Source organism: Python bivittatus, unplaced genomic scaffold (genome assembly GCF_059951505.1).
Source record: "Python bivittatus isolate LINGU-HERP-01145 unplaced genomic scaffold, Pbiv_v1 ctg000700_np1212, whole genome shotgun sequence".
Taxonomy (NCBI): Eukaryota; Metazoa; Chordata; class Lepidosauria; order Squamata; family Pythonidae; genus Python; species Python bivittatus.
In genome coordinates, this window is record NW_028277098.1 from 45498579 (window position 1) to 45513499 (window position 14921).

A 14921-nucleotide genomic window follows, 5' to 3' on the forward strand; every position below is an offset into this window, starting at 1 on the left:
TATCAGGGTCAGGGACCAGCCGGGGGCAGCAGGCGCTCGCCGAGGCCTCGAATTGCTGCAGTACCAACTCGGGACTGCGAGCCTGGCTGTTGGGAGTTCCCAAGTAGGAGAGACTCGCTTTTTCTTTTATTGGGCGGGGGGAGTTGGAGAAATGTGATAGGAAGTAAGAGTGAAGATTTTGGATAATGATAGATTACCCGTGAGCCACCCACTGAGTCCTGGTGGCATTTCTCCCAAACTTTCTTGATCCCTTTTTGAGAAGAGGACTCTGTTTTCAGATTTGAGTTCTTACAAACGACAACATTTTGAAAACACGCATATTTATCGGAGACGTGTCTGGCAACAATTTCGGAAAGCGTGGGAGGAGGAGGAGGAGGAGGAGGAGGAGGAGGAAGGAGGGCTGGCTTGCACTGGGTGGCTGTTCGGAAATGGAAGGGCTGATACCTGAGGTAGAAGAACAAGATTGCTAGGAGGGAGAAGTCGCGCTACTTGGGCCCACGGAACCCACCCTCCCCGCAAGGCTTTTCTTTTGCCGGGTGTCAGCCAACAGTAGATCTTGGGGATCTAGGATAAATTATTTACGTAAGTGACCGAAAAGCAAAGCAAAACAACAAAATAAAGCTTCTCCCCCTTTTTTTAATCCTTAAATCCTACTGAATAAATGTAACTGCCACAGAAGAAAATGCTGTAACCTCGTACATGCGAAGGTTTGATTAAGAACAGACATGCAAAGCAAGAGTTCATTGAAATGAAGTACGCCGAAAGCTTTCTGTAGCGGAATTCATCTTCTTGGGCAGGGATTAATTATTCCGGAATTGGGGTGAGTCAAGATTCAGTCAGCTCCATTGAACGATTGATTATACAAGGGTGGAAGCCAACATCATCCCGCGTTTATAACTTTCACCCCTTCTTCTATTGGTCCCCCCCCCCCGCCCAAAAGAAGTTTGGAAAGGAAAACACTGAATACCTGCGCAATGAAATGGGGCTGACTACCAACCCCCCCCCTCCCGTCCACAAAGCAGGAGAGCCAATAAATGTTGTGTGAGACGCTGAGGCACAAATTCCAGTTTCCAAAAAGCTTTCCAGAAAAACAAAAATAAAAGATATTGAGGCTGTGGTAACAACTGGATATTTTTTTTTCTTTCAAAGTAATGCTTATTTTTGAGATTGATGAACGCTACCAGTGCTCTTTCATGAATCGGTGCGATGTGATAATATATTTTGCCCAGGTCTTTGTAGCTGCTGGTGAAATGTGAAAACGCAGGAATTATCGAAATATTGTCCCAAAATACCAGGACTGTTTTATTTTACTTTTAGTTCTTAAAAAAAAAAGGATTCAGAAAACCGTGAGGCGGGTTCGTATAAAATAATAGTTTGGGGGGGAAATGGCCATTTACTCATAGCACAATGTGCTCCATCCAGTCAGAGGACCGCCTAGATCAGGTAGAAACCAAGAAGGTTTCCCCTTGCCCCCCAAGTTTTTTTTTTTTTTGCACAGCGGATTAATAATTTGGGGAATTCGCTGGTACAAGTCGGGGTGATGCCGATTCCTGGCTGACGGACAGCGGGCGAAGGTCTCTTAGGCAGACGGTGAGCCCCGGTTCAGAAGACCAGTTCCGGGAGAAAAGACGCGGAAGCGTCTTCCGAGAAGCCTTTAGCCGTCCCTGGCTGGGAGCAGGGGGTTGGGCTGGGATCGCTCTTCCTCAGCCCGAAGCGGCCGGACGCCCAGCTGCTGGTGGGGATTGGGAAATCCTGAGACTTGAAGGTCAAGTCCGCTGGAGGTCAACAGCTTAGGGAAGGCCGGCAGGTGAAGCTCTGGGCAGAGCAGCAGACCAGTCCCTTTACCGATTTGCTGGATTTTAACTGAACACCCACCCAGGAGGATACATCTGAGCAAATCTGGTGGCTCGGGAGAAAAGTAGGCGGAGAGTCCTCCAGTCGTGAATCCGGTCTTCTCGATCGGAGGATTCAGCCTCTCCCTCCCTCCCGCGGCCTCCAAGTGAGCCCTGACAGGAACCACCTGTGGGTCTCAACCCTCCCTTGTTCCCCCAGTCCCCCCCCCCCCGTCATAAATGATATACAGAAGGAGGTTCCGCTGGTTCGATTCCAAAGGCACGTGAGCCGCGGGTATCAAGGGATCCTTTTTGTGGGCGAGGAGGAGCTACCATGTTTGGCCCAATATATGCTGGAAAAAAGACCGAAGGCTGGTCTGAAGCGCCCGATGGAGAGCTCCCGGCTCCGCAGGGCTCTGAAGCCGCTAATTTGGAGGCAAATTGTAGGCGAACCAGTTTCTAGTCCTCATTAAGATTAGTCTACATCGCATCTATGGCATTTGCACAAAGCCAATATAATGTTCAGATGATAAGAATGAGGATAATGATAATAATTTAAGTTTAAGGAGGCTGTGTTGATTGGAGATTTTTCTAATATAGAGGAAAGCAGAAAATTCTTCAGCCTCCACCTTGCATGGACTCTCCACCCCACCTGCATATGTCGTTCCCTTTCCAAATCGTCCTAGCTTGCAACCACTCTCCGGTTTAGGAAGGAACAAGAAGAGTTTTCCCAAAGTTAGAACGGGACTTTTTCTCTCTTTTTAAAAAGGGCCATTCTCAATCATATTTTAAATGTTTCCAATCTCGCCTGCATGTCAAATCAACTTAACTTTTAAGTACCAAGCTTGAATGGAGACGGGAAGGAGCGTCTATTTTATTTTATTTAGGCGGAGAAAGCACGCTAGGGAGGAGGGCGGGCGGGTTGGGTAATTTTCATTCTTGTAATATTGGTTTGGGGATAATTACTTTTAATGTCAAAAAGATTTAGTTTAATATCATCTCTATTAGGCTGCTGGGCGGATAATTAAAAGTGAAGCTGATAGCAGGAGGGAAAACAGATGGGATTTGCTTACTTTGATTCAGTAGGTAAATAATGAAAAAGTCAGTGGCAAAACCCCCACGAACAATTGAAACCTTAAAGATCGCTAACATTATTGGAAGCACTGGCAAAGTGGCTCCTTGAAGGGAAGCTGGATGAATATATGCCAAGCGAGAACTATATTTCTTCAGCGTCTTCTCTTTCTCCTCCCCTGCCTCCTGCCTTGGGGAAGAACTACCCTCGCTTTTAGACAGTAGGAATAATCTTTTAATTAAGCTTTTGTCCGTGCAAATAGGAGTTTGATTCCACCCTTGGAAACTTTTGGCAAAAATAAGAAGGGGCACCTTTGGAATCATCTAAAGCAATACCTATGTATTGGAGAGGGGAGAGAGGATGCTTTTAAAAATGTGTTCCGATAAATCCTAATCAGGTGTACCTTTAACGGAGAGAAATCGTTGCCTGATGTTTGTGGCAAATAATAATAATATTAATAATAATATTAATAATAATATTAATAACAACAACAACAACAACAACAACAGCAGCAGCAGCAGCAGCAGCAGCTATATTCCGGTAATGAATGTCTTAGTCCCGTCACTTGTGCTTAAAGTCCAGTGGACGAGACTTTCTTCAAAGTAAAATTGTTTCCAAGTGCATGTGATATCCGAGAGTATGAAAAAAAAGAAGAAGCAGATGTACAAATATATCTGCTTAAGGGTCATAATTAATTACCTGTACTGTTTAAAGAAACAAACCACACATTCATAAAGCTCTTGAATGCTTGATGATTACGGCAACATCTGGAAGGCTTCGGGGCACTGTAGAAAATATAATACTAGTAATAGAAATAATGCCAATAATGGTTGTGCTGATTATTAATAGGAATTATAATTAATAGTATGGATTCGACTCATGTTCTGCTGTTTGGAAGAGAGAAAAATCGTTTTAAGACCCATGGGGCAGGGTGGGTGGGTGTATGATTGAGGCTTCCTTCCCCTTTTTCTGGGTTAACTTTCCCGATCCGTTCAACCTGTCCGCTGCAGGATTTCTTCTAATTCTGGGATGCTGCAGAGAGAAGGGTTGGGGTTGGGGTTGGGGTTGGGGTTGGTTTTGGTTTTATTGGCTGGTTTTGTTTTCGTCCTCGCGCCCCTCCCCGCTGGACTTGGCTCCCTTCATTTGAGAAAAAGGTGCCCAACTTCCGCCAGCTGTCCACATGTCCTCCCTTGGCACTCAGGTTGAATTAGCTCCCCATCCTTTCTGCTCAGAGGCCGCGGGCAACCCAGCGCGGAGCATCGGGGCGGGGGGGGGGGGGAGGACGAAAGGGCGAAGATGTCGCCTCTCCCCTGCTCCCCCACCCCGCAGGCCCAGCGCAGCTACTGTTGCTCTCTGTCGGGGCTCCCTGCTGCAGGACCGCAAGGAGCCAGCGAACGAGCTCAGCCTGAAGGCGATCTCTCGGAGCTTCGAGGTTGGGAAGCCTCGACGGAGTCGCCTCCTGACATTCGTCCGATAACCTGTGCCCTAAAGCTGTCTCGGAGCGCTCTAGATGATATTTGGCCTCGCTCTGTAATTCTTAAGGTACTCAGTAGGGGGAAGTCCAGCCCCAAATAAAGGCTAGATCCCCACATGTTTAACTCCGTTACTGAATTAGAATCCTATTTGACGGCTTCGCACAACACATTGAACTGTACATTAACCAAATGGCTTGCGCTCCTACAACCTTCTAAGTCCCTTGAACAAAAAGGGAAGGGGGAAGCAACTAGCCTAGTCTGAGACCTGGCGAAGTTCGCGTTTCTGGCAAATGCAGCCGCTAAGGGGCCTGGTCCAACGTGTTGTGTGAACACACCTATTGTCTGTTTTTTCTAGGATTCATGATTTCCTGCCCCATTTTTCTAACAGTCGCGAATCCCCGACTGTTTAAGCCAGCCTGGATGGATTCTGAAGAGCATTGCAGCCGAATCTGGAATGTAGCCTGAAGCTGCTTTGCGGAGAAAATCCTGAAAAGGATGCAGCCTTTCGATGCAGGACCCCGCGCTGAACCCAGCGGGGCTTCAGCCCGAGGGAGATGGCCGAGAGATGGCTTTTCCTGGGGAGAAACCATGCGCCCAATAAACCCCACCATTTGCGGACTGGTGTAAAAGCATGCGGCGTCACAAAGTGCCAGCCACAAGGAGTCTGCGGGCAGGGGGTCTGGATTCCAGCCTGCAAGGAGACCGTTAGCTGTTTAAGGCTCCTTTGGGGGACCAGGTTCCCAGGAGCCCCACTTAGGGAAGGGCCCGAGTACTTGAAGCATTTACAAGAGCAGAGGGAGGCGTGTGTTTCACTGGAGAAATAAAACGAATAAACGAAAAACAACGGGGGGGGGGATATACGTGTCAAGAAAGAAAGTGGAGCCTCAAAGGGACCCTGGTCCCCTCCCCGAGTCTCCCGAAGGCCCTGCCTTTAATACCCAGGGAGGTAATTCCCCTTCTGGGGATCGAGGGCGGCCGCAGGGGGTCTTTTCGCTGCAGAAACAGCACGGGAAAAGCAGCGAATGCGAAGCCTCCCAGAAAGCCTCTTGCGGGGGCGGGAATCGCTGGCTCGTTTGGGAACCTTGGCGGGTCTCTCCACGAGCCTGTTGCCTCGAGGGGACCGGAGGCGGAGCTGCCGGCGCTTTCCTGGCGAAGGTTCCAGCTAAGAAGCGAAGCGGCGACCTTTGAGGCTCCCTTAAAGCCCATAAAAAGAGAAGCAAACGCCAAGTTAGCTCTTCTCTCAGCGGCGCTGCCACCGCCGCGGGAAAGGACTCAGCCCGAGAAACTGAATGGGAATGGTGCGGGGGGGGGGGGGAGGAGTGTAGAAGGAGGTTCCCTCCTTGATGTTCATCGATTTTTTTGGAGAAATGAAAAAGTAGGTCCAGCAGAGTCGGGCCGCTCTCCTCTCACGCATGAAAGTGGCACGCGAGCCGAGATGCGGGGGCAAGCAGTTCGGGAGCTCTTCCTATATCTTGGGGGAAATACGTCTCCCCCACGTTCTGCCCCAGTTCCAAAATATGTTTGTTAAGAAGCGAATCTTGATTTTAGTGTGTTGCCCTAATGAATGGGGCGGACTCTTTTCTTAGTTAATTCCACACAAGAGATGTCTAGCATGTTGTTGTGGTGCTATAAAGCCTGACTTAATTTGCCCCAAATAGCACATATTTTAAACTTACTAAAATTCGGTCCTGATTTTAAATTACTCACACTTTGGTGTAGGGAACTTTCCTTTCCCTCCCTTTCTCCCTTTCTCCCTTTCTCCCTTTCTCCCTTTCTCCCTTTCTCCCTTTCTCCCTCCCTCCCTTCCTTCCTTCCTTCCTCCCTTCCTTCCTTCCTTCCTTCCTTCCTTCCTTCCTTCCTTCCTTCCTTCCTTCCTTCATCACAAAGCAAAGCTACATGGGAAGTGGAAAAATATGCTTACCGGATTATTCAGTATCTGGACACTGATTAGAAAGACATAATATCCCTTACCTTTTTATTAATTTAAAACAAATATAAGCCTTAAACAACCAATTAATTCTTAACATGAGATGTCTATACAGATAAACAAATTTCATGCTGTTTATATATGACATGCAAAAGTTAATTATCGTAGCAGAGATTTATCTGGTCAGCCAACTAGATAATTATAGCATTTGGGATTTAAAAGACTGAAATTCATGATGGTTTCATTTTTTTTTTAAAATGGGGAAAGGTGTGAAAGCAGATGCTCAAATAGATGTTGATCTATACTGTAGTTTCACACCCCTTTGTGAAACAATGTAGAGTTAAATCAGGAAGTCTCTTGGAACCAAGCAAGATTAGGCCCAGTTATTTCTGCAAAGGGCCTGGTCACTGGCACAATTCTTCCTATTGGTGGAAGCTTTGCTGCTGATCAGGTGGAGATAAGCACAGCCTCAGTCTTGGATATCCCTGTTTTTTTTTTAATCACAGAACTGTACTTAATTGTATCATATCATATTCAATGTCATTGTAAAATGACATTGTTCACTGTGAATTTTTCTTGTAAGATCAGAGACAGTCAGGATTTTTATTCCATGCAGTTTAGATTTCAGGTTTTTGGATTTTGTTTTTGTCTTATGTATGACTGGTAGAGAAAAGTCATATCCGAGTTCTTCAGTCAAAGAGTTCTCAAAAGTCCTCCGCGTTTAAAACAAAAACAAATCACATTTCCTGTCTTAAAACACCAGCAGAAACCAGAACAACGAATCACCTGGAAACTAGGATGTGAGCAAGATGCACAGCTAGTTTCAGAGATTCGCTGGTCTGTCTTTATAAGAGATCCTTCCCTCTAAAACTCTTCCAATTGTTTTAGGGGGAGAAGGAAACCAACTGATCACTAGACCTACTGAGATATTGGTCTGTTGGTCCCCAGGCTGCTGCTTCTGTTTTTAAAATTTCTCTCTCTCCAATGGCCAGAATATAGTTTTCCTGACTAACAGCCTCGTCTGCAAAAAGCGGGACTCCTGTGTTGGCCAGCTTCATTCAGGCTCCTCGGTGACAATTAAAAAATAAGGGAGGGGGACTCCGGAATAATGCAAACCCCCCACTTGGGAAGGGAAGCCAAGCGGGAGGGGGACGTGCATTATTCCGGGCAAGTAGATTCCGCCAGAGCAGGCAAAAAAGGGGACTTGCCTTCTCACTCGGTCAAGGAGAAACCTATCTTGGGAACCAAAGGCTTCCCTCCCTTGCCCCAGGGCGCCGAGCAAGTTCTTGGCCATACCCACGTTGGTTGGCTTCCCTCGGGCCGCGGAAAGGGGTGTTCAGTCTAGATCTGACGCTTCCACCTTTCTGGGAAGGGGGAAGGGGCTTTTAACCATGAGTTAAGACATTAATTTAACTAAATCTCGGCGACTTCTAGCGAAATTTGAGGAGGGAGATTTTGCTCCCTTGAACACACGTGTAGAACTAACGTAACTGTTGCAAAGAAAAGAAAACTTCCTATGCCTTTAGTTTGCCAGGAGCTTTTCTCTGGAAAGATAGACTGTCACCTCTAGCAAGGAAAGGATTATTCCAGTTTTGCTACTCCGGGGATGGTTAATATGCAACAGATTTCCGAAGAATACCAAGTAGAGATTGGCTCGCCAACCTTTCAAATTTCTTGGAGATACATGTAAGACACACGTACACGTTTTGCTGACCATTCTTACCCCATTCATTCTCTGGCATAGAGAGGAAAAAAGTGAACCTGCACCAATACACTTGTTACCAAAATTTCGAAACTGCCTTCTCTTGGGGAGAAGCCGACAAAGTTGTCCAGACCATTTTCTCGGGCTAGATTAACTTGGAAACGGGACGCCTTGCTTTCCCGAAATGGATTCGCCGCTGACCTGTGTGGCTTCTTCAAAACAAACCAGTCCCAAGGAGTGTGACGTCAGGCACCGCACGTCAGGCAAATGATAGTCGACAACAAAAACAATCTATTCTTTAAAAAGCAAATGAATCCAGTGGTAGCGAGGGTAATTGCTCACGGATCGATTCCCTGTTTTAATTGTCCCACTGGAAAGTCCGAAATAAACTTGATTGATTTTTAGTTAAACAAGCAATTAATAATTGAATCTGAGAGAAGGAAAGAGACCAAAGTATGTAATAGCTACGTCGTCGGTTAGCCTCCCCTTTTCTTTCCCAAATATAAAATGTAATACTGTACCTCACTGATATTCCCTTTCAGGGCAGCCGCTGAACCTGCAGATGGAGGAGGCGTAAGAGAAAAGCAAAAATTAATCTGTGCTCTAAAACGAAACCATCAAGACGGCCATCAAATTAGTGGCCACTTTTCTATCAGATCTTCCGTCCTTCTCCCCACCCTTGACAAGTGACACCCCAGGAAAATGTGAGGTGCAGAGCGCACAATCAGTTGGCAAAGCAACTACTGTTTTCAGTGGATTTAACAAACGCCTGGACAACAAGGTAACAGAGAAATTACACAGAGAGAGAGAGAGAAATGGAGGGGGGGGGGGAGAGAAATGGAAACTATTTGCTGTGGGTTTTTTTCCCCCAATGAATCTTCCCCTCCCCCTTTGGACCCTTTTAGCCCCCCCCTTCCCAAAACAGTTTATTTGAAAGAAGCTTCGGGTGGACACTGTAGACATCCGAGTGGCCAATCAGAAAAGCTCTTTCCTCTCTCGGCCAATGGCAGGCGCCACATTGTTGTCAAATGTTGTCTAATGGATACGTAAGGCGCAACAATAGAGCAAGCGCTCGCGGGCGGTTCGGCGAAGATTTCTATCTCTTGGCAACTCTCGCCCTCTTTAGTGTCGCACATGCAAAGTTGGGGCTGAGGAAAGGGGGGTCCAGCCTGGATTCGGCTGCCTGTAGAAGGCAGTTTGGCTGGTGGGGCCAAAGCTGGAGGAAGGGATAGAGTAGAGTGAGTAAAATTAGAGGGCGGCTGAGAAAGGGTTGTGGGCGCGAATCAGGAAGTTGGAAATTGTTGCACTGTGAAGTCTGAAACCTGGCGGGGGTCAGAGGAGTATTCTGTCTTCTGACACGGCTGGTTTGGCTTGCGTGCGATTGTGACGAGCTGAAATCTTGGACAGGCATTGGGGCTGTTACGTCTCCAGAGGCTTGTGCGCGCTTCTGTCAGGACAGTGTTTTGTAACATTGGCAAGCGAGGGAGCGCAGCTGTTCTCCTTTGCTCCGATCGTGGCAGGGAGCGGCTACTGTCGGGTTGCACCGTAACTTCTTGCTAGAGAAGAAGTCAGCGAGAGCGAGCAGGGGCGAGTTCTGCTTTGCCGGGCTGCTGAGAAGAGATGGAATGGCTGAGGAGCCATTTCGATGGTTTCGGAGCTCTGGGGTTTTGATTAGGGGGCAGCACGGAAGCCCAGACTTCCGCTACCCAAGGATCCACGTTCATTCTGTGGGGGATTGCGTCGGAGCAACAAAAAAGGTCGGGGGGCGTTGTTTGTTTACTTCTTCGAAGAGTAAACCTGGTTTACTTCGCCGAAGTTAGGTAACGCAGATGCGCTCTAGGGTAGGGGGGAGATTGCGGGGGAAGGACTGAGACGTTTCAGACTTTTCAGAGAAAAATCTTAATTTTTGTAATTTTGCCGGCTTCAGAGTGGCTGGAGGGACCCAGGCTATTAGACGAGCTGAGCAACCCGCTAAAGTTTCGCAGGGACGGTGGGTCGTTCCAGGAAGGCCCTGCTGTTTGCCCGGCCCTGTTTAACCCGCGGAAGTCTTATTGAGCTTGACTAAAAGGAGCATTGGTGGGGAGAGGGCCCTGCACCTCTGTGTCTTCCCTGGAAGCCACGGCATCCCTTGTCGGTCAAGATGGAACTGAGGTCTGAGATGCCCAATGTACCCCCGGCGCCCTCTTCGGTGCCCCCCAGTTCGGTGGCGGCGGCGGCGGCGGCAGCGGCGGCCAGCCTGCCGGTGAGCGTAGCCGGGAGCCTTCTGCGAGCCCCGCCGTTGCTCCTGCGAGCTGCCGAGAAGTATCCGCGCACCCCCAAGTGCGCTCGCTGCCGCAACCACGGCGTAGTGTCGGCGCTCAAGGGCCACAAGCGCTACTGCCGCTGGAAGGACTGCCTGTGCGCCAAGTGCACGCTGATCGCCGAGCGGCAACGCGTCATGGCCGCCCAGGTGGCGCTGCGGCGGCAGCAGGCGCAGGAGGAGAACGAGGCCCGCGAGCTGCAGCTGCTCTATGGCACGGCCGAGGGGCTGGCCCTGGCCGCGGCCAACGGCATCATCCCACCGCGGCCCGCTTATGAAGTCTTCGGCTCGGTGTGCAGCGCGGATGGAAGCTCGGGGGGTTCAGGTGAGGAGCTAGCGCGCACCCAACCTTGACCCGTTGGCGACGAGCTAAAAGGCGCTCGTCTCCCCATCGCCGTGGGACTTAGGCTGTCCCCCTAAGCAAACGTGACAGACGGGAGGAAATCCTGTTGAAACGTTCTCCTGATGTTTCAGGTCGTACAGACCTCCTGAAGCCAACCTGGGTTCCTGGGCCTTGTTTAAAACCCCTCGGCTTCAGGAGGTCTGCACGGACTTTAGAATGGGACTCATTTCCAGCTGAGCGCAAAGGAGGAAAGCGGGGTTAATCTTGCTCATTGTATTCATTTTAAAACCACCCTTCCTAATCTTTACCTAGGCAGCCTTGCGCGCGCTTAAAAACGAGCCCCTTCTCCCTTGATGCTTCTGTCCATCTTCCCATGTTCCACCTCTTGCTCCTTCTCAGTCCGTCTGGACTCTCTTCCCCGCGCTCTCCGTCCCACGCTCAATGCGCTTCCGTTCCACGCAGCCATCAATAGTTCGCCCTTTAACACAATTTGCAGACGGCAGATCTCAGCATTTGCAGCCGATCAGGATTTCATCACCGATCTATAAGATGAGGAGTTCCCAAGTCCCTGACGGAGTTTTTAAAAAAATAGCCATTGCGTTTAACAATGAGATATTAGCCAGGCATTTATAGTTTATAGTCCCGCTTGTGTTTGCCCTGTCAAATGCAGCAAGGGCTCACACTGTTGCTTTTTCCTAGCAATTCCTTCTCTTTATCGCTCCCTTCCCCCCTCCCCCGCATCCACAATTTCTTTCACACCCGTTTGGGTTGCACTTACTGTCCTTGTAATTGTTTGACGTCACTGAATTTACTTCCAGGTAAGTACCTTAGCATTGCCACAAAGTAAACGACCGCTCAAAAATACAGAGGCCTGGCGCAGCTGGCATCAGCCTCGAATTGAGCCTTCCCCAACCTGGCTGCCTTCTAGACCTCCAAGAACTTTCTTCAGCGGCCCGACTGGAAGTTATGACAGGAGCTGTGTTCCGATGCATCTAAGAGGACCAGGTCGGGGAACGTCTTCCTTGGATGTTTTGGGGGCGCCCTCCTCGGCCGTCCCAGCCAAAGACGCGGGAGACGAAAGAGAAGATAGCGCCCTCTAGCGATCCCAACGATACAGTTCTGCCAGGAGGCGCCCCAGCTCCAGTGACGAGATTTGATTTCGTATCCTAAAGTGGCTCCTTAGGAAGGTCACCAAGGTGAGGCGACGGTCTCCCGGCAGGTGCCATCTGGGGAGGGGAAGAAAGACAAGACGGCAAGATACGGCGGGGTGGGGGCGGCAGGTTGGGAGGGCAGGCCTGAAGCCAAAAGAGACAGCGTAAGGTAGGGATGGACAGAATAGTGGGTGAAATCAGGCTGGGGTGGACCTACCACTAGACGTGTGCAAGTTTCACTAGATGGGTTTGCTGTGGTACTGAAAGACGAGTAGTCACTGAACTAAGTTCCCTGGTTGCTGCAAACCATCAGGGAGTGCCGAAAGCGCTCAGCTTATGTCCATCCGCTTTCCCATTTCTGTTGAGGTGAAGTACTTAATGGGCCCCCATCCGACACTTGGGTGGCGGAGGCGGGACACGCTGGCACGGAGAACCTCGCCCAGCTTGCTCTTTCTGTCTCTCGTTGCCAGAAGTCAAGCTGCAGAAATTTGACTTGTTCCCCAAGACGCTTCTGACCAGCCGCTCCGTGACCCCTCAGCAGAGTAAGCCGTTGTCGCCGGATGGGACAGACGGCGCGCCAGGGACCTCATCCCCGGAGCCGACTCGTCACGGCTGTGGCTCGGGCTCGGAGAACGGCGACGGCGAGTCCTCCCTCAGCTCGCCAGTCTCAAAAGGCGCCAAAGATGGCAGCGGGGGCGGCGGAGCCGAGGAGGAGAGCCCAGGCTCCGTCAGCCCACTGGGCTCCGACTCGGGTTGCTCTGAAGCAGAACGGGATGAAGCGGGTGCTCCTTCGCCTGGTTTGGCCGCTGCTGCCGCGGCCGCTGTGGCGGGGAGCAGCCGGCAGCAGCGGACACCGTTGGACATCCTGACGCGCGTGTTTCCCGCGCACAAACGCAGCGTGCTGGAGCTCGTTCTGGCCGGCTGCGGCGGGGATGTGGTGCAGGCCATCGAGCAGATCCTTAACAACCACCATCACCACCGGGGAGCAGGCGGCAGCCCAGGCCAAGGACTTTCCTCTGCCTCTGGACTCAGCACGGCAGGGCCGGACAAGGCGAGCGACGAGACCTGGGCACGGGCTGCTGGAGACGCGCCGGGGACCTTGGGTGGCCTGCAACCTTCGTCGGCTGGCGGTACCTCGCATCACCGCCCTCTTTTGGCCGGCGCCATGACCCCCGCCATCGGCGCGCTGGGCAGCCGCTCCGCCTTTTCGCCTCTGCAGCCCAACGCTACCCACTTCGGCGCGGCGGCGGCTGAGGCCGGTGCCTATCCTCTAGGCACCCACTTGGGCTTGAGCCCGCTGCGCCTGGCCTACTCGGCGGCAGCGGCGCACAGTCGCGGCCTGGCCTTCATGACCCCTTACTCCACGGCGGGGCTAATGCCCACGCTGGGCTTCCGGCCGCCTATGGAGTACGCCTTCAGCGACCTCATGCGGGACAGATCAGCTGCAGCGGCGGCGGCCGCCGCTGCCGCCGCCGCCGCCAGCGTGCACAAGGAGCAGGCGTACCCAAACGGGCTCTACGGGCCATTGGTGAACAGCGCCCCAGACAAGCAGTAGGCCGATGACCGCAAAGCCGATGACCGGATCTCGACCGCTAGATGTTTCTGGGTGTACATATATGCATAGAGAGATAGAGATATATATTATATATGTTTGTGCGTGTGCATACATCTGAGAAGTGCGCAAGAGACGCTGGGACAGCGAATCCTCGGAAGGCAACGGGAGAGTGACCTGGTCTAACCGAGAGTTTTATTCCCCGCGGGCATCGCAGCGGGTCTTAAACTTCGTTTACCCTCAGATACGAAACGCGTCAGTTAGAAGTAAGTTCCCCGGAAAGTAAAGCAGCGGAGTGATTTCTTCCAAGTTGGAGCTGTGGGCGGACTTCTGACAGCACCTTTTCGCGGAGCAGCCAAGGAGAAGAAGGCGCAGTCTCGTCGGCAGCCGAGCGAACGAGCCATATTGCCACTGATTTAGGGCAGGGCAGAATTTTGCAAAATGTTATAGCCCAAAATGTGTAACGTGTCTATGGACACCAGTGATGCCGAATTCTTCTGTCGGTTTCTGTGAGTAACAATGGAAAGTCACTTCCCCAACCATGTTTTCGCCTGATTTTTAGGTGATCTGGATTTCATTTCACTCTATTTGTTGCAACCACAAGTGGTCAAATGTGTGAAACTTGGCAAACCTCTAGGTGTGTTGATTAAACAAAAATGAGTAAATGCATTTTTATTGTTAAAGTTGTCCCTCATTATTATATTTTGCATATAGCTGTAAACATGGATATTCTCCTCGGGACGCATCCATACTTCTATCTGTATCTGTATACCAGCAAGTCTATAGCATAATGTTAAAAATGGAAATTTAAATTATTAATGTAATTTGTAGGCGAAGTTATTATTAACGGCAAACGAAACGGTTAATCAGTTTTCATTTTCGAAACACATCATCATAGAGATTAAACATATTGTAAAAAAATTAATGCTTCGTTCTGTCTGTTCCCAGGGGAATTATAATGTGTAAATAAGGTTAAAAAGTAAATATTATTTGTAACTGTCCTTTGGGCTCGATCCAAAGGCTGTGGTTGACCTGGATATAATGAAAAATGCTGTCTGGTTTCAGCAACAAACTTCTTGCCGTTTCAAACAGGGCTTTTTTGGTTTGTTTCTCCCTTCTGTTTTCATTTCATAGAAAACCTAGAAATAAATGTTATTTTGTATTAAAACCTGCCGTAGCAATAACTTCTGCTGTTTCGTTTATTTGACAGTATTTTAGCCTTACCTCGTGAATGTAAGGCAATGCCAACTTACAGCAAATGAAGGAGTGATTTCAGACGATTTTCAGGAATCCTGGCAGGGTCAATTAAACCGGTTATGTCTAAAATAGGCGATTCTGTCACTAATACAGTAACCAAATCTGCAGTTCAAATACACATTATGTTATAGTTGCAACGTTCTTATTGCAAGGGTATTGGAAACTTCTTTCAAAGACAGGACCATTTTTTCCCCTAAAGGGTGGTCTTTCCAGTCGTAAACCCAAGGACTGAGATCCTGCCGGGTCAAAAGTGGGTGTGAATTATTCTGTCCTTTGCTCTTCTGAAATGTCAGTCCTGGGCTTCTTTGGGA

At 49.7% G+C, this 14921-nt stretch overlaps 1 protein-coding gene across 1 annotated transcript; it reads left to right on the forward strand.

The window, feature by feature from the left end:
* The first annotated feature begins 9892 nt into the window (after window positions 1–9892).
* Window positions 9893–14520, forward strand: DMRTA2 (DMRT like family A2). The gene is made up of 2 exons (XM_088154110.1): window positions 9893–10632; window positions 12272–14520. The coding sequence occupies exons 1-2, from the start codon at window positions 10149–10151 to the stop codon at window positions 13354–13356; spliced, it is 1569 nt and encodes a 522-aa protein (XP_088010236.1). The 5' UTR covers window positions 9893–10148; the 3' UTR covers window positions 13357–14520.
* The last annotated feature ends 401 nt before the right edge of the window (window positions 14521–14921 follow it).